At 62.9% G+C, this 17,737-nt stretch overlaps 1 protein-coding gene across 9 annotated transcripts in view; it reads right to left on the bottom strand.

Moving 5' to 3' along the window:
- pisd (phosphatidylserine decarboxylase) overlaps positions 1-17,737 on the bottom strand; it is a 132,438-nt gene that overhangs the window by 98,868 nt on the left and 15,833 nt on the right. For 4 of the 9 annotated variants that reach the window (XM_088000192.1, XM_088000203.1, XM_088000193.1 and 1 more), the window contains exon 2: positions 2,582-2,655. In XM_088000192.1, the coding sequence (XP_087856318.1) occupies positions 2,582-2,655 (74 nt within the window). Of the gene's footprint in view, positions 1-2,581; positions 2,656-3,887; positions 3,966-17,737 lie in introns of those variants that run through there. The other 5 variants (XM_088000201.1, XM_088000197.1, XM_088000199.1 and 2 more) reach the window with 5 other exon arrangements.

Below are 17,737 nucleotides of genomic sequence, written 5' to 3'. Positions count from 1 at the left end.
ACACAGGGGACAGGCTGCAGGCTCAGAAGTCCTGTCCCACTGCCATCTTACTGGAATCATTGATTTGGTAATGCTGATCCTTTGAGCTTAGATAGTCAAGTGACAATGTGATATTGATCACTCCCTGCTGAGTTTGCCAGTGATCTGTGGCAAGTTGTCAGATACACTTTGTGCAACATCAAAAACTGAAAACAGCTTGCATCAGCAATGGTCACACTCATGTTACTAAGTAATTAAACGTTGGGAAACTTAGAGAAACAATGTGGTTGTAACCGTCCCCATGTATTGTGAATTAATCTGTTGTTACTGTCATCCAATGAAGGGATGGAACATGACTTGAGTGCAGAGGTTTCCTCTGCTGCTAGGTTGATATATTTAGCATGCCTTTCCTGCACTCACCCCAGCCAGTACACAGGTTCACATGCTAGACCATCTTGTGTTTTCAATACCCATGTGTGCCTAGTGGACATAATAGCCCAGCATAATACTCCTGGTATTAGAACTTGATTGTCCTTGAAAAGAGACTTGCTGTGACATAACCTTCAAGTTTGTTGCTGTATGACCAAAATGAATGAATCTTTGTAGGTACCATTTAATACTGCCAGGTCATCCTGGAGAATGATCTTTTGCAACTCTTTTAGTTACCAACTGTAACAGTCCACACTGGTTTGGGCCAAAAGGTTACAAATCAACCTTCAGAACATTTTCAACTTTGTTGTGGTTCTGTTCGCCGAGCTGGGAATTTGTGTTGCAGACGTTTCGTCCCGTGTCTAGGTGACTTCCTCAGTGCTTGGGAGCCTCCTGTGAAGCGCTTCTGTGACCTTTCCTCCGGCATTTGTAGTGGTTTGAATCTGCCGCTTCCGGTTGTCAGTTCCAGCTGTCCGTTGCAGTGGTCGGTACATTGGGTCCAGGTCGATGTGCTTATTGATTGAATCTGTGGATGAGTGCCATGCCTCCAGGAATTCCCTGGCTGTTCTCTGTTTGGCTTGTCCTATAATAGTAGTGTTGTCCCAGTCGAACTCATGTTGCTTGTCATCTGCGTGTGGGGCTACTAAGGATAGTTGGTCGTGTCGTTTCGTGGCTAGTTGGTGTTCATGGATGTGGATCATTAACTTTGTTCCTGTTTGTCCTATGTAGTGTTTTGTGCAGTCCTTGCATGGGATTTTGTACACTGCATTGGTTTTGTTCATGCTGGGTATCGGGTCCTTCGTCCTGGTGAGTTGTTGTCTGAGAGTAGCTGTTGGTTTGTGTGCTGTTATGAGTCCTAGTGGTCGCAGTAGTCTGGCTGTCAGTTCAGAAATGTTCTTGATGTATGGTAGTGTGGCTAGTCCTTTGGGTTGTGGTATGTCCTCCGTTGTCTTTGATGAAATTGCGGGGGTATCCGTTTTTGGCGAATACACTGTATAGGTGTTCTTCCTCTTTTTGCAGTTCTGGTGTACTGCAGTGTGTTGTGGCCCTTTTGAACAGTGTCTTGATGCAACTTCTTTTGTGTGTGTTGGGGTGGTTGCTTTCATAGTTTAGGACTTGGTCTGTGTGTGTGGCTTTCCTGTATACCTTTGTGGTGAATTCTCTGTGAGGTGTTCTCTGTACCATCACGTCTAGGAATGGGAGTTGATTGTCCTTTCCTTCCTCTCTAGTGAATCGGATTCCTGTGAGTGTGGCGTTGATGATCCGGTGTGTGTTCTCTATTTCTGTGTTTTTAATGATTACAAAGGTGTCATCCACATATCTGACCCAAAGTTTGGGTTGAATTTGCGGTAAGACTGTTTGTTCTAATACACTGTTTGATCTAACAATGAGCATCCGAGCTACAAATCTTCTCACAAACTTTGATGGAGTTAATATCAGGACTGAACCAAAAGGTCAAGAATGGGGTCTTAGCTCCTTCAACTTGTCTGCCAAGATCCAAAACTGTGCAGCATGCTAACAGCAAGCTTCAGATCAGCCATTTATAAACCACATTGCACCAAATGGTTCTCTCCCCCCCCCCCATGGCAGATTTAATAATTTTTCTACGTTGAATGTACTAACCTGGACCTGGAGCACTACTGGCTTATAGTGTCCCATGTGGAGTCTAGTCTAACATAGTTGAACCAATATTGAATTAGATTTAGTGTCTGCCGTGGTTCAGTGTGTAGAACACCGTGCTTTTGAGTCACTGAGTGTTGGGTTCAGCACCCTTTCCACAGAATGGAACACATCATTTCACCCGTCAGTGGTGTTACCTTTCAAGTGAGTGTTTAAAATTCAAAATCCTGACTGCTCTCCCATATGAACTTGAAAGATCCAAAGACACTTTTTCAAAAAGGAGTAAGGGGGTTCCACCCATGAGATCTTTGATGCCCTGATTAACACTTAACACAGTTAAAAGCCAGCTGATCAATTTTTATCATTGCATCTATGAAGTCTCAGTGTGCCAACTAGCTGCTTGAGTTCATTTCAGAAGCCCATCACCCACATTCCTGGGTCTGTGTACATTTCCATAGAGTCAAACTACCAGTACTGGTCAGCAACATGACTGAGGTCCTGAAAAACGCTATTCGGAGTTAACATAATGTAATCCGGAAAATTGCATACTCACAATTGGAAAAGTTCCGAATGCACGGCCTGGAACAGCCTGCAGTCAGCGAGGGTTGGTGTACAGACCACAGCATACTGGAAATCAGAAAAGAAAGACAGCACTATCAAAATACAGTACAGCCAATGACTCATCTAAAAACTGGAGAAAATGGGAAATTGTGCTGCCAAGGAATTGGGCAGTACGGTGGCTCGGTGGTTAGCACTGCTGCCTCACAGGGCCAGGAACTCAGGTTCGATTCCACCCTCAGGTGACTCTGTGTGGAGTCTGCACATTCTCCCCGTGTCTGCGTGGGTTTCCTCCGGGTGCTCCAGTTTCCTCCCACAGTTGTTCAAAGATGTGCAGGCGGATTAGCCGTGGGAATAGGGTAGGGCTGTGGGTCTGGGTGTGATATACCTTGGAGGGCGAGTGTGGACTTGATGAGCTGAATGGCCTTCTTCCACACTGAAGGGATTCTATAAAAGCCATTCTGGAAGGCCTAACTGACAGCTGCACTTCTGCTCCAATCTCAGAGAGCCCAGGCATAAGTGAACATTTTATTACCAAGGAAAAGCCTCCTCTTTGTGTGATTCTTCCAAGGTGAAAAAGCTTCCTTTGCTGAGGGGAATCTGTTGTAATGCCTTCACAGGAACACTCAAAAACAAATACATTCTGCCTACTTTATTTAATCCTTGCCCAATGTTAAACCTTAATTAGCTCAGGAGTGTTTTAAAACTGAAGGGAGTCAAAGCAATGTTCATTCAACCTGACTTTATGGTCTGTCAGAATGAGCCACAGGCTTAAATTGCCAATTTCAGGCACTCTGCCTGTATTCCTGATGAAGGGCTTTTGCCCGAAACGTCGATTTTACTGCTCCTCAGATGCTGCCTGAACTGCTGTGCTTTTCCAGCACCACTAATCCAGAATTCCAGTTCAAATCCAACACAGCTGCTGTGCATCGAACTGGGGCCAGGGAGAGAGATCATGGGTATTGGTGCTTCTCCTGTTTCCAAAACCCTATTTGCCCCTCAACTCTCCCAGAATTCTTCCCTTCCATCAGGCACGTTTTTTTACTGCCCCTTGCTGAAAAGTTCTAGCAAAATGATAATGCCTACTGTTCCTAGTACCAGTTTGCAAATATTCAAGCAGTCAACCAATCAATCCTGACTCATGATATGGAGCACCTCTACTAAATCTTCCTCTCAACAGTCTTCTCCAAAGAGAATGCTCCCAGCTTCTCCAACATAAAACGTAGGAGTGGAAGCAAGCCCATTCAAGCCATTGAATCCACCGAGTCATCGTGGCTGAGGCGCGCTTCAGTTCCACTTACCTGTACGCTCATAACTAAGTTCCTCATTCCTGAAACCATTCTTGTAGATTTTCTGCATTTTCTCTTTCTAATGCCTTCGTATCTCTCCTAAAGTGGACTTCGAGTGGTCATGATCCCTCACTCACAGAGCGGGCTAGGGGAAGTCACTCAAGTTGGATGAGGATGAGCGGGCTAGGGGAAGTCATTCAATTTGTCATCACCAGATCTCAGGTGGGGGGGGGGGGGGGGGGGGGGGGTGTAGGTGAGGTGACAGATCTCGGGGGGGTGAAGGTGAGGTGACAGATCTCGGGGGGGTGAGGGTGAGGTGACAGATCTCGGGAGGGTGAGGGTGAGGTGACAGATCTCGGGGGGGTGAGGGTGAGGTGACAGATCTCGGGGGGGGTGAGGGTGAGGTGACAGATCTCAGGGGGGTGAGGTGACAGATCTCAGGGGGGTGGGGGGGGAGGTGGCAGATCTCGGGGGGAGGTGGGGGTGAGGTGGCAGATCTCGGGGGGTGGGGGGTTGGGGTGAGGTGGCAGATCTCGGGGGGGGGGGTTGGGGGTGAGGTGACAGATCTCAGCGGGGTGGGGGGGGAGGTGGCAGATCTCAGGGGGGGGTTAGGGTGAGGTGACAGATCTCAGGGGGGTGATGGTGAGGGAGAGGTGACAGATCTCGGGGGATGACGGTGAGGTGACAGATCTCGGGGGGGGGTGAGGGTGAAGTGGATGTTCTCGGGGGAGGGTGAGGATGAGGTGACAGATCTCGGGGAGGGTGAGGATGAGGTGACAGATCTCGGGGGAGGGTGAGGATGAGGTGACAGATCTCGGGGGGGTGATGGTGAGGTGACAGATCTCGGGGGGGTGATGGTGAGGGAGAGGTGACAGATCTCGGGGGGGTGAGGGTGAGGTGGCAGATCTCGGGGGGGTGAGGGTGAGGTGGCAGATCTCGGGGGGGTGAGGGTGAGGTGGCAGATCTCGGGGGAGGTGAGGGTGAGGTGACAGATCTCGGGGGAGTTGAGGGTGAGGTGACAGGTCTCGGGGGGGGGGGGGGGGGAGGGTGAGATGACAGGTCTCGGGGGGGTGAGGGTGAGGTGACAGGTCTCGGGGGGGGGGGGGGGAGGGTGAGATGACAGGTCTCGAGGGGGGTGAGGGTGAGGTGACAGGTCTCGGGGGGGTGAGGGTGAGGTGGAAGTTCTCGGGGGAGGGTGAGGATGAGGTGACAGATCACGGGGGAGGGTGAGGATGAGGTGACAGATCACGGGGGAGGGTGAGGATGAGGTGACAGATCACGGGGGAGGGTGAGGATGAGGTGACAGATCACGGGGGAGGGTGAGGATGAGGTGACAGATCACGGGGGAGGGTGAGGATGAGGTGACAGATCTCGGGGGGTTGGGGGTGAGGTGACAGATCTCAGGGGGGTGGGGGGGGGAGGTGGCAGATCTCAGGGGGGGGGGGTTAGGGTGAGGTGACAGATCTCGGGGGGGGGTGAGGTGACAGATCTTGGGGGGGTGAGGGAGAGGTGACAGATCTGGGGGGGGTGCAGGTGAGGTGACAGATCTCGGGGGGGGGGTGAAGGTGAGGTGACAGATCTCGGGGGGGGGTGAAGATCTTGGGCGGCACGGTGGCACAGTGGTTAGCACTGCTGCCTCACAGCGCCGGAGACCCGGGTTCAATTCCCGCCTCAGGCGACTGACTGTGTGGAGTTTGCACATTCTCCCCGTGTCTGCGTGGGTTTCCTCCGGGTGCTCCGGTTTCCTCCCACAGTCCAAAGATGTGCAGGTCAGGTGAATTGGCCATGCTAAATTTGCCCGTAGTGTTAAGTAAGGGGTAAATGTAGGGGTATGGGTGGGTTGCGCTTCGGCGGGTCGGTGTGGACTTGTTGGGCCGAAGGGCCTGTTTCCACACTGTAATGTAATCTAATCTAATCTAATGAAGGTGAGGTGACAGATCTCGGGGGGTGGGGGTGAGGTGGCAGATCTCGGGGGGAGGTGGGGGTGAGGTGGCAGATCTCGGGGGGGGGGGGTTGGGGTGAGGTGGCAGATCTCGGGGGGGTGGGGGTGAGGTGACAGATCTCGGGGGTTGGGGGTGAGGTGACAGATCTCGGGGGGGTTGGGGTGAGGTGACAGATCTCGGGGGGGTGATGGTGAGGTGGCAGATCTCGGGGGGGTGAGGGTGAGGTGGAAGTTCTCGGGGGAGGGTGAGGATGAGGTGACAGATCACGGGGGATGGTGAGGATGAGGTGACAGATCTCGAGGGAGGGTGAGGAAGAGGTGACAGATCTCAGGGGAGGGTGAGGATGAGGTGACAGATCTCGGGGGGGTGATGGTGAGGTGACAGATCTCGGGGGGGTGATGGTGAGGGTGAGGTGGCAGATATCGGGGGGGTAAGGGATAGGTGACAGATCTCGGGGGAGGGTGAGGATGAGGTGACAGATCACGGGGGAGGGTGAGGATGAGGTGACAGATCACGGGGGGGTGGGGGGGAGGTGACAGATCACGGGGGGGTGGGGGGGAGGTGGCAGATCTCGGGGGGGGTTAGGTGAGGTGACAGTTCTCGGGGGGGTGAGGTGACAGATCTTGGGGGGGTGAGGGAGAGGTGACAGATCTGGGGGGTGTGCAGGTGAGGTGACAGATCTCGGGGGGCGTTGAAGGTGAGGTGACAGATCTCGGGGGGGGGGGGGGGTGAAGGTGAGGTGACAGATCTCGGGGGTGAAGATCTTGGGCGGCACGGTGGCACAGTGGTTAGCACTGCTGCCTCACAGCGCCGGAGACCCGGGTTCAATTCCCGCCTCAGGCGACTGACTGTGTGGAGTTTGCACATTCTCCCCGTGTCTGCGTGGGTTTCCTCCGGGTGCTCCGGTTTCCTCCCACAGTCACAAAGATGTGCGGGTCAGGTGAATTGGCCATGCTAAATTTGCCCGTAGTGTTAAGTAAGGGGTAAATGTAGGGGTATGGGTGGGTTGTGCTTCGGCGGGTCGGTGTGGACTTGTTGGGCCGAATGGCCTGTTTCCACACTGTAATGTAATGTAATCTAATCTAATCTAATCTAATGAAGGTGAGGTGACAGATCTCGGGGGGGGGTGGGGGTGAGGTGACAGATCTCGGGGGGGGGTGGGGGTGAGGTGACAGATCTCGGGGGGAGGTGGGGGTGAGGTGGCAGATCTCGGGGGGGGGGGGGGTTGGGGTGAGGTGGCAGATCTCGGGGGGGGGTGGGGGTGAGGTGACAGATCTCGGGGGGGTGGGGGTGAGGTGACAGATCTCGGGGGGGGGGGGGTAAGTGTGAGGTGACAGATCTCGGGGGAGGTGGGGCTGAGGTGGCAGGTCTCGGGGGGGGTGGAGGAGGGTGAGGTGACAGGTCTCGGGGGGCGGGGTGAGGGTGAGGTGACAGGTCTCGGGGGGGCATGAGGGTGAGGTGACAGGTCTCGGGGGGCGGGGGGAAGAGGTGACAGGTCTCGGGGGGAGGGGTGAGGGTGAGGTGACAGGTCTCGGGTGGGGGTGATGTGACAGATCTCGGGGGGGGTGGGGGTGAGGTGACAGATCGCAGGGGGGTGAGGTGACAGATCGCGGGGGGGGGTGAGGTGACAGATCGCCGGGGGGTGAGGTGACAGATCGCGGGGGGGGTGAGGTGACAGATCGCGGGGGGGGTGAGGTGACAGATCTCGGGTGAGGGTGAGATGACAGATCTCGGGGGGTGAGGGGTGAGGGGACAGATCTCGGGGGGGGGAGGGAGGGGACAGATCTCGGGGGGGGGAGGGAGGGGACAGATCTCGGGGGGGGGGGGAGGGGACAGATCTCGGGGGGGGGGGAGGGGACAGATCTCGGGGGGGGGGGAGGGGACAGATCTCGGGGGGGGGAGGGGACAGTTCTCGGGGGGGGGGAGGGGACAGTTCTCGGGGGGGGGGAGGGGACAGATCTCGGGGGGGGGAGGGGACAGATCTCGGGGGGGGAGGGGACAGATCTCGGGGGGGGAGGGGACAGATCTCGGGGGGGGGGAGGGGACAGATCTCGGGGGGGGGGAGGGGACAGATCTCGGGGGGGGGGAGGGGACAGATCTCGGGGGGGGGAGGGGACAGATCTCGGGGGGGGGAGGGGACAGATCTCGGGGGGGGGGGAGGGGACAGATCTCGGGGGGGGGGGAAAGAGGGGTGAGGTGACAGATCTCGGGGGAGGTGGGGGTGAGGTGGCAGGTCTCGGGGGGGGGGGGGAGGAGGGTGAGGTGACAGGTCTCGGGGGGCGGGGTGAGGGTGAGGTGACAGGTCTCGGGGGGGCATGAGGGTGAGGTGACAGGTCTCGGGTGGGGGTGATGTGACAGATCTGGGGGGGTGTGTGGGGGTGAGGTGACAGATCGCGGGGGGGTGACGTGACGGATCTCCGGGGGGGGGGGGGGGGGGGGAGGGTGAGGTGACGCGTCTCGGGGGGGGGGGGGGGGGGGGAGGGTGAGGTGACAGGTCTCGGGGGGGGTGAGGGTACAGATCTCCGGGGTGGGTGGGGGTGAGGTGACAGATTGCGGGGGGGGGGTGAGGTGACAGATCGCGGGGGGGGCCGAGGGTGAGGTGACAGATCTCGGGGGGGTGGGGGTGAGGTGACAGATCTCGGGGGGGGGGGTTGGGGTGAGGTGGCAGATCTCGGGGGGGGGTGGGGGTGAGGTGACAGATCTCGGGGGGGGTGGGGGTGAGGTGACAGATCTCGGGGGGGTGGGGGTAAGGTGACAGATCTCGGGGGGGGGTTGGGGTGAGGTGGCAGATCTCGGGGGGGGGTTGGGGTGAGGTGGCAGATCTCGGGGGGGGGGGGTTGGGGTGAGGTGGCAGATCTCGGGGGGGGGTTGGGGTGAGGTGGCAGATCTCGGGGGGGGTGGGGGTGAGGTGACAGATCTCGGGGGGGGTGGGGGTGAGGTGACAGATCTCGGGGGGGTGGGGGTAAGGTGACAGATCTCGGGGGGGGGTGAGTGTGAGGTGACAGATCTCGGGGGAGGTGGGGGTGAGGTGGCAGGTCTCGGGGGGGGTGGAGGAGGGTGAGGTGACAGGTCTCGGGGGGCGGGGTGAGGGTGAGGTGACAGGTCTCGGGGGGTCATGAGGGTGAGGTGACAGGTCTCGGGGGGCGGGGGGAAGAGGTGACAGGTCTCGGGGGGAGGGGTGAGGGTGAGGTGACAGGTCTCGGGTGGGGGTGATGTGACAGATCTCGGGGGGGGTGGGGGTGAGGTGACAGATCGCAGGGGGGTGAGGTGACAGATCTCGGGGGTGGGGGGGTGAGGTGACAGATCGCGGGCGGGGTGAGGTGACAGATCTCGGGTGAGGGTGAGATGACAGATCTCGGGTGAGGGTGAGGGGTGAGGGGACAGATCTCGGGGGGGGGGGGGGAGGGGACAGATCTCGGGGGGGGGAGGGGACAGATCTCGGGGGGGGGGGAGGGAGAGGTGACAGATCTCGGGGGGGGGAAGAGGGGTGAGGTGACAGATCTCGGGGGGGGGAAGAGGGGTGAGGTGACAGATCTCGGGGGGGGTGAGTGTGAGGTGACAGATCTCGGGGGAGGTGGGGGTGAGGTGGCAGGTCTCGGGGGGGGGGGGGGAGGAGGGTGAGGTGACAGGTCTCGGGGGGCGGGGTGAGGGTGAGGTGACAGGTCTCGGGGGGGCATGAGGGTGAGGTGACAGATCGCGGGGGGGGGTGAGGTGACAGATCTCGGGGGGGCGAGGGTGAGGTGACAGATCTCGGGGGAGTTGGGTTGAGGTGACAGATCTCGGGGGAGGGTGAGGGTGAGATGACAGATCTCGGGGGAGGGTGAGGGGTGAGGTGACAGATCTCGGGGGGGGGAGGGTGAGGGTGAGGTGACAGCTCTCGGGGGAGGTGGGGGTGAGGTGACAGATCTCGGGGGGGCGAGGGTGAGGTGACAGATCTCCGGGGTGGGTGGGGGTGAGGTGACAGATTGCGGGGGGGGGGGGTGAGGTGACAGATCGCGGGGGGGGCGAGGGTGAGGTGACAGATCTCAGGGGGGGCGAGGGTGAGGTGACAGGCCTCGGGGGGGGGGAGGGTGAGGTGACAGGTCTCGGGGGGGGGATGAGGGTGAGGTGACAGATCGCGGGGGGGGGTGAGGTGACAGATCTCGGGGGGGGCGAGGGTGAGGTGACAGATCTCGGGGGAGTTGGGTTGAGGTGACAGATCTCGGGGGAGGGTGAGGGTGAGATGACAGATCTCGGGGGAGGGTGAGGGGTGAGGTGACAGATCTCGGGGGGGGGAGGGTGAGGGTGAGGTGACAGCTCTCGGGGGAGGTGGGGGTGAGGTGACAGATCTCGGGGGGGCGAGGGTGAGGTGACAGATCTCGGAGGGGCGAGGGTGAGGTGACAGATCTCGGGGGGGCGAGGGTGAGGTGACAGATCTCGGGGTGGGGGGGAGGGGTGAGGGGACAGATCCCGGGGGGGGGGGGGAAGAGGGGTGAGGTGACAGGTCTCGGGGGGCGGGGTGAGGGTGAGGTGACAGGTCTCGGGGGGGCATGAGGGTGAGGTGACAGATCGCGGGGGGGTGACGTGACGGATCTCTGGGGGGGGGGGGGGGGGGAGGGTGAGGTGACACGTCTCGGGTGGGGTGAGGGGACAGGTCTCGGGTGGGGGTGATGTGACAGATCTCGGGGGTCGGTGGGGGTGAGGTGACAGATCGCGGGGGGGGGGGGTGAGGTGACAGATCTCCGGGGGAGGTTGGGGTGAGGTGGCAGATCTCGGCGGGGGGGGGAGGGTGAGGTGACAGGTTTCGGGGGACGGGGGTGAGGTGACAGATCTCGGGGGACGGGGGTGAGGTGACAGATCTCGGGGGGAGGTGGAGGTGAGGTGGCAGATCTCAGGGGGGAGGTTGGGGTGAGGTGGCAGATCTCAGGGGACGGGGGTGAGGTGACAGATCTCGGGGGGAGGTTGGGGTGAGGTGGCAGATCTCGGGGGGGAGGTTGGGGTGAGGTGGCAGATCTCGGGGGGGTGGGGGTGAGGTGACAGATCTCGGGGTGGTGGGGGTGAGGTGACAGATCTCGGGGGGGTGGGGTTGAGGTGACAGATCTCGGGGGAGGGTAGGGGTGAGGTGACAGATCTCGGGGGAGGGTAGGGGTGAGGTGACAGATCTCGGGGGGGGGGGGGGAGGGGAGAGGTGACAGATCTCGGGGGAGGGTGAGGGTGAGGTGACAGATCACGGGGCGGGGGGGGGGGGAGGGTGAGGGTGAGGTGACAGATCACGGGGGGGGGGGGGCGGGAGAGGTGAGAGACCTCGGGGGGGGGTGAGGGTGAGGTGACAGGTCTCGGGTGGGGGCGATGTGACAGATCTCGGGGTGGGTGGGGGTGAGGTGACAGATCGCGGGTGGGGGTGAGGTGACAGATTGCGGGGGGGGGGTGAGGTGACAGATCGCGGGGGGGGGCGAGGGTGAGGTGACAGATCTCGGGGGGGTGGGGGTGAGGTGACAGATCTCGGGGGGGGGGGTTGGGGTGAGGTGGCAGATCTCGGGGGGGGGGGTGGGGGTGAGGTGACAGATCTCGGGGGGGGGGGTGGGGGTGAGGTGACAGATCTCGGGGGGGTGGGGGTAAGGTGACAGATCTCGGGGGGGGGTTGGGGTGAGGTGGCAGATCTCGGGGGGGGGTTGGGATGAGGTGGCAGATCTCGGGGGGGGGGGTTGGGGTGAGGTGGCAGATCTCGGGGGGGGGGGTTGGGGTGAGGTGGCAGATCTCGGGGGGGGTGGGGGTGAGGTGACAGATCTCGGGGGGGGTGGGGGTGAGGTGACAGATCTCGGGGGGGGTGGGGGTGAGGTGACAGATCTCGGGGGGGTGGGGGTGAGGTGACAGATCTCGGGGGGGTGGGGGTAAGGTGACAGATCTCGGGGGGGGGTGAGTGTGAGGTGACAGACCTCGGGGGAGGTGGGGGTGAGGTGGCAGGTCTCGGGGGGGGTGGAGGAGGGTGAGGTGACAGGTCTCGGGGGGCGGGGTGAGGGTGAGGTGACAGGTCTCGGGGGGTCATGAGGGTGAGGTGACAGGTCTCGGGGGGCGGGGGGGAAGAGGTGACAGGTCTCGGGGGGAGGGGTGAGGGTGAGGTGACAGGTCTCGGGTGGGGGTGATGTGACAGATCTCGGGGGGGGTGGGGGTGAGGTGACAGATCGCAGGGGGGTGAGGTGACAGATCTCGGGGGTGGGGGGGTGAGGTGACAGATCGCGGGCGGGGTGAGGTGACAGATCTCGGGTGAGGGTGAGATGACAGATCTCGGGTGAGGGTGAGGGGTGAGGGGACAGATCTCGGGGGGGGGGGGAGGGGACAGATCTCGGGGGGGGGGAGGGGACAGATCTCGGGGGGGGGAGGGAGAGGTGACAGATCTCGGGGGGGGGAAGAGGGGTGAGGTGACAGATCTCGGGGGGGGGGGGAAGAGGGGTGAGGTGACAGATCTCGGGGGGGGGTGAGTGTGAGGTGACAGATCTCGGGGGAGGTGGGGGTGAGGTGGCAGGTCTCGGGGGGGGGGGGGGAGGAGGGTGAGGTGACAGGTCTCGGGGGGCGGGGTGAGGGTGAGGTGACAGGTCTCGGGGGGGCATGAGGGTGAGGTGACAGGTCTCGGGTGGGGGGTGATGTGACAGATCCGGGGGGGGGTGTGGGGGTGAGGTGACAGATCGCGGGGGGGTGACGTGACGGATCTCTGGGGGGGGGGGGGAGGGTGAGGTGACACGTCTCGGGGGGGGGGGGGGGGAGGGTGAGGTGACAGGTCTCGGGGGGGGGGGGGTGAGGGGTGAGGGGACAGATCTCGGGGGGGGGGGGGAAGAGGGGTGAGGTGACAGGTCTCGGGGGGGCATGAGGGTGAGGTGACAGGTCTCGGGTGGGGGTGATGTGACAGATCTCCGGGGTGGGTGGGGGTGAGGTGACAGATTGCGGGGGGGGGGGTGAGGTGACAGATCGCGGGGGGGGCGAGGGTGAGGTGACAGATCTCAGGGGGGGCGAGGGTGAGGTGACAGGTCTCGGGGGGGGGAGGGTGAGGTGACAGGTCTCGGGGGGGGAATGAGGGTGAGGTGACAGATCGCGGGGGGGGGGTGAGGTGACAGATCTCGGGGGGGCGAGGGTGAGGTGACAGATCTCGGGGGAGTTGGGTTGAGGTGACAGATCTCGGGGGAGGGTGAGGGTGAGATGACAGATCTCGGGGGAGGGTGAGGGGTGAGGTGACAGATCTCGGGGGGGGGAGGGTGAGGGTGAGGTGACAGCTCTCGGGGGAGGTGGGGGTGAGGTGACAGATCTCGGGGGGGCGAGGGTGAGGTGACAGATCTCGGAGGGGCGAGGGTGAGGTGACAGATCTCGGGGGGGCGAGGGTGAGGTGACAGATCTCGGGGGGGCGAGGGTGAGGTGACAGATCTCGGGGTGGGGGGGGAGGGGTGAGGGGACAGATCTCGGGGGGGGGGGGGAAGAGGGGTGAGGTGACAGGTCTCGGGGGGCGGGGTGAGGGTGAGGTGACAGGTCTCGGGGGGGCATGAGGGTGAGGTGACAGATCGCGGGGGGGTGACGTGACGGATCTCTGGGGGGGGGGGGGGGGGGGGAGGGTGGGGTGACACGTCTCGGGTGGGGTGAGGGGACAGGTCTCGGGTGGGGGTGATGTGACAGATCTCGGGGGTCGGTGGGGGTGAGGTGACAGATCGCGGGGGGGGGGGGGGTGAGGTGACAGATCTCCGGGGGAGGTTGGGGTGAGGTGGCAGATCTCGGCGGGGGGGGGAGGGTGAGGTGACAGGTTTCGGGGGACGGGGGTGAGGTGACAGATCTCGGGGGACGGGGGTGAGGTGACAGATCTCGGGGGGAGGTGGAGGTGAGGTGGCAGATCTCAGGGGGGAGGTTGGGGTGAGGTGGCAGATCTCAGGGGACGGGGGTGAGGTGACAGATCTCGGGGGGAGGTTGGGGTGAGGTGGCAGATCTCGGGGGGGAGGTTGGGGTGAGGTGGCAGATCTCGGGGGGGTGGGGGTGAGGTGACAGATCTCGGGGGGGTGGGGGTGAGGTGACAGATCTCGGGGGGGGTGGGGTTGAGGTGACAGATCTCGGGGGAGGGTAGGGGTGAGGTGACAGATCTCGGGGGAGGGTAGGGGTGAGGTGACAGATCTCGGGGGGGGGGGGGAGGGGAGAGGTGACAGATCTCGGGGGAGGGTGAGGGTGAGGTGACAGATCACGGGGGGGGGGGGGGGGAGGGAGAGGTGACAGACCTCGGGGGGGGGGGGGGGGGGGGAGGGTGAGGGTGAGGCGACAGGTCTCGGGGGGGGGGTGAGGGTGAGGTGACAGGTCTCGGGTGGGGGCGATGTGACAGATCTCGGGGTGGGTGGGGGTGAGGTGACAGATCGCGGGGGGGGGTGAGGTGACAGATCGCGGGGGGGCGAGGGTGAGGTGACAGGTCTCGGGGGGAGGTTGGGGTGAGGTGGCAGATCTCGGGGGGGAGGTTGGGGTGAGGTGGCAGATCTCGGGGGGGTGGGGGTGAGGTGACAGATCTCGGGGGGGTGGGGGTGAGGTGACAGATCTCGGGGGGGGGTGGGGTTGAGGTGACAGATCTCGGGGGGGTGGGGTTGAGGTGACAGATCTCGGGGGAGGGTAGGGGTGAGGTGACAGATCTCGGGGGAGGGTAGGGGTGTGGTGACAGATCTCGGGGGGGGAGGGGAGAGGTGACAGATCTCGGGGGGGGAGGAGAGAGGTGACAGATCTCGGGGGAGGGTGAGGTGACAGATCACGGGGGGGGGGGGGGGAGAGGTGACAGATCTCGGGGGGGGGAGGGGTGAGGTGACAGATCTCGGGGGGGGGAAGAGGGGTGAGGTGACAGATCTCAGGGGAAGGTTGGGGTGAGGTGACAGATCTCGGGGGAGGTGGGGGTGAGGTGACAGATCTCGGGGGAGGTGAGGGTGAGGTGACAGGTCTCGGGGGGGGGAGGAGGGTGAGGTGACAGGTCTCGGGGGGCGGGGTGAGGGTGAGGTGACAGGTCTCGGGGGGGCATGAGGGTGAGGTGACAGGTCTCGGGTGGGGGTGATGTGACAGATCTTGGGGGGGGGTGTGGGGGTGAGGTGACAGATCGCGGGGGGGTGACGTGACGGATCTCTGGGGGGGGGGGGGGGAGGGTGAGGTGACACGTCTCGGGGGGGTGAGGGTGAGGTGACAGGTCTCGGGTGGGGGTGATGTGACAGATCTCGGGGGTGGGTGGGGGTGAGGTGACAGATCGCGGGGGCGGTGAGGTGACAGATCGCGGGGGGGCGTGGGTGAGGTGACAGATCTCGGGGGGGGGCGAGGGTGAGGTGACAGGTCTCGGGGGGGGAGGGTGAGGTGACAGGTCTCGGGGGGGGGATGAGGGTGAAGTGACAGATCGCGGGGGGGGGGTGAGGTGACAGATCTCGGGGGGGCGAGGGTGAGGTGACAGATCTCGGGGGGGGCGAGGGTGAGGTGACAGGTCTCGGGGGGGGAGGGTGAGGTGACAGGTCTCGGGGGGGGGCGAGGGTGAGGTGACAGATCGCGGGGGGGCGAGGGTGAGGTGACAGATCTCGGGGGGGGGCGAGGGTGAGGTGACAGGTCTCGGGGGGGGGAGGGTGAGGTGACAGGTCTCGGGGGGGGGATGAGGGTGAGGTGACAGATCGCGGGGGGGGTGAGGTGACAGATCTCGGGGGAGGGTAGGGGTGTGGTGACAGATCTCGGGGGGGGAGGGGAGAGGTGACAGATCTCGGGGGGGGAGGGGAGAGGTGACAGATCTCGGGGGAGGGTGAGGTGACAGATCACGGGGGGGGGGGGGGAGAGGTGACAGATCTCGGGGGGGGGAGGGGTGAGGTGACAGATCTCGGGGGGGGGAAGAGGGGTGAGGTGACAGATCTCAGGGGAAGGTTGGGGTGAGGTGACAGATCTCGGGGGAGGTGGGGGTGAGGTGACAGATCTCGGGGGAGGTGAGGGTGAGGTGACAGGTCTCGGGGGGGGGAGGAGGGTGAGGTGACAGGTCTCGGGGGGCGGGGTGAGGGTGAGGTGACAGGTCTCGGGGGGGCATGAGGGTGAGGTGACAGGTCTCGGGTGGGGGTGATGTGACAGATCTTGGGGGGGGGTGTGGGGGTGAGGTGACAGATCGCGGGGGGGTGACGTGACGGATCTCTGGGGGGGGGGGGGGGAGGGTGAGGTGACACGTCTCGGGGGGGTGAGGGTGATGTGACAGATCTCGGGGGTGGGTGGGGGTGAGGTGACAGATCGCGGGGGGGGTGAGGTGACAGATCGCGGGGGGGCGTGGGTGAGGTGACAGATCTCGGGGGGGGGCGAGGGTGAGGTGACAGGTCTCGGGGGGGAGGGTGAGGTGACAGGTCTCGGGGGGGGATGAGGGTGAGGTGTCAGATCGCGGGGGGGGGGTGAGGTGACAGATCTCGGGGGGGCGAGGGTGAGGTGACAGATCTCGGGGGGGCGAGGGTGAGGTGACAGATCTCGGGGGGGGGCGAGGGTGAGGTGACAGGTCTCGGGGGGGGAGGGTGAGGTGACAGGTCTCGGGGGGGGGCGAGGGTGAGGTGACAGATCGCGGGGGGGCGAGGGTGAGGTGACAGATCTCGGGGGGGGGCGAGGGTGAGGTGACAGGTCTCGGGGGGGGAGGGTGAGGTGACAGGTCTCGGGGGGGGGGGATGAGGGTGAGGTGACAGATCGCGGGGGGGGTGAGGTGACAGATCTCGGGGGGGCGAGGGTGAGGTGACAGATCTCGGGGGGGCGAGGGTGAGGTGACAGATCTCGGGGGGGGGGCGAGGGTGAGGTGACAGGTCTCGGGGGGGGGGAGGGTGAGGTGACAGGTCTCGGGGGGGGGCGAGGGTGAGGTGACAGATCGCGGGGGGGCGAGGGTGAGGTGACAGGTCTCGGGGGGGGAGGGTGAGGTGACAGGTCTCGGGGGGGGGGATGAGGGTGAGGTGACAGATCGCGGGGTGGGGTGAGGTGACAGATCTCGGGGGGGCGAGGGTGAGGTGACAGATCTCGGGGGGGTGGGGGTGAGGTGACAGATCTCGGGGGGTGGTGGGGGTGAGGTGGCAGATCTCGGGGGGGGGGGGTTGGGGTGAGGTGGCAGATCTCGGGGGGGGGTTGGGGTGAGGTGGCAGATCTCGGGGGGGGGGTTGGGGTGAGGTGGCAGATCTCGGGGGGGGGGGTGGGGGTCAGGTGACAGATCTCGGGGGGGGGTGGGGGTGAGGTGACAGATCTCGGGGGGGTGGGGGTAAGGTGACAGATCTCGGGGGGGGGGGTTGGGGTGAGGTGGCAGATCTCGGGGGGGGGTTGGGGTGAGGTGGCAGATCTCGGGGGGGGGGGTTGGGGTGAGGTGGCAGATCTCGGGGGGGGGTTGGGGTGAGGTGGCAGATCTCGGGGGGGGGTGGGGGTGAGGTGACAGATCTCGGGGGGGGTGGGGGTGAGGTGACAGATCTCGGGGGGGTGGGGGTAAGGTGACAGATCTCGGGGGGGGGTGAGTGTGAGGTGACAGATCTCGGGGGAGGTGGGGGTGAGGTGGCAGGTCTCGGGGGGGGTGGAGGAGGGTGAGGTGACAGGTCTCGGGGGGCGGGGTGAGGGTGAGGTGACAGGTCTCGGGGGGTCATGAGGGTGAGGTGACAGGTCTCGGGGGGGCGGGGGGAAGAGGTGACAGGTCTCGGGGGGAGGGGTGAGGGTGAGGTGACAGGTCTCGGGTGGGGGTGATGTGACAGATCTCGGGGGGGGTGGGGGTGAGGTGACAGATCGCAGGGGGGTGAGGTGACAGATCTCGGGGGTGGGGGGGTGAGGTGACAGATCGCGGGCGGGGTGAGGTGACAGATCTCGGGTGAGGGTGAGATGACAGATCTCGGGTGAGGGTGAGGGGTGAGGGGACAGATCTCGGGGGGGGGGGAGGGGACAGATCTCGGGGGGGGGAGGGGACAGATCTCGGGGGGG

Source organism: Chiloscyllium plagiosum, unplaced genomic scaffold (genome assembly GCF_037043375.1).
Source record: "Chiloscyllium plagiosum isolate Xiang-an unplaced genomic scaffold, Cpla_swu_hap1 HiC_scaffold_24, whole genome shotgun sequence".
In the NCBI taxonomy this organism is placed as follows: domain Eukaryota; kingdom Metazoa; phylum Chordata; class Chondrichthyes; order Orectolobiformes; family Hemiscylliidae; genus Chiloscyllium; species Chiloscyllium plagiosum.
This window is presented reverse-complemented; position numbering and strand designations above follow the sequence as displayed.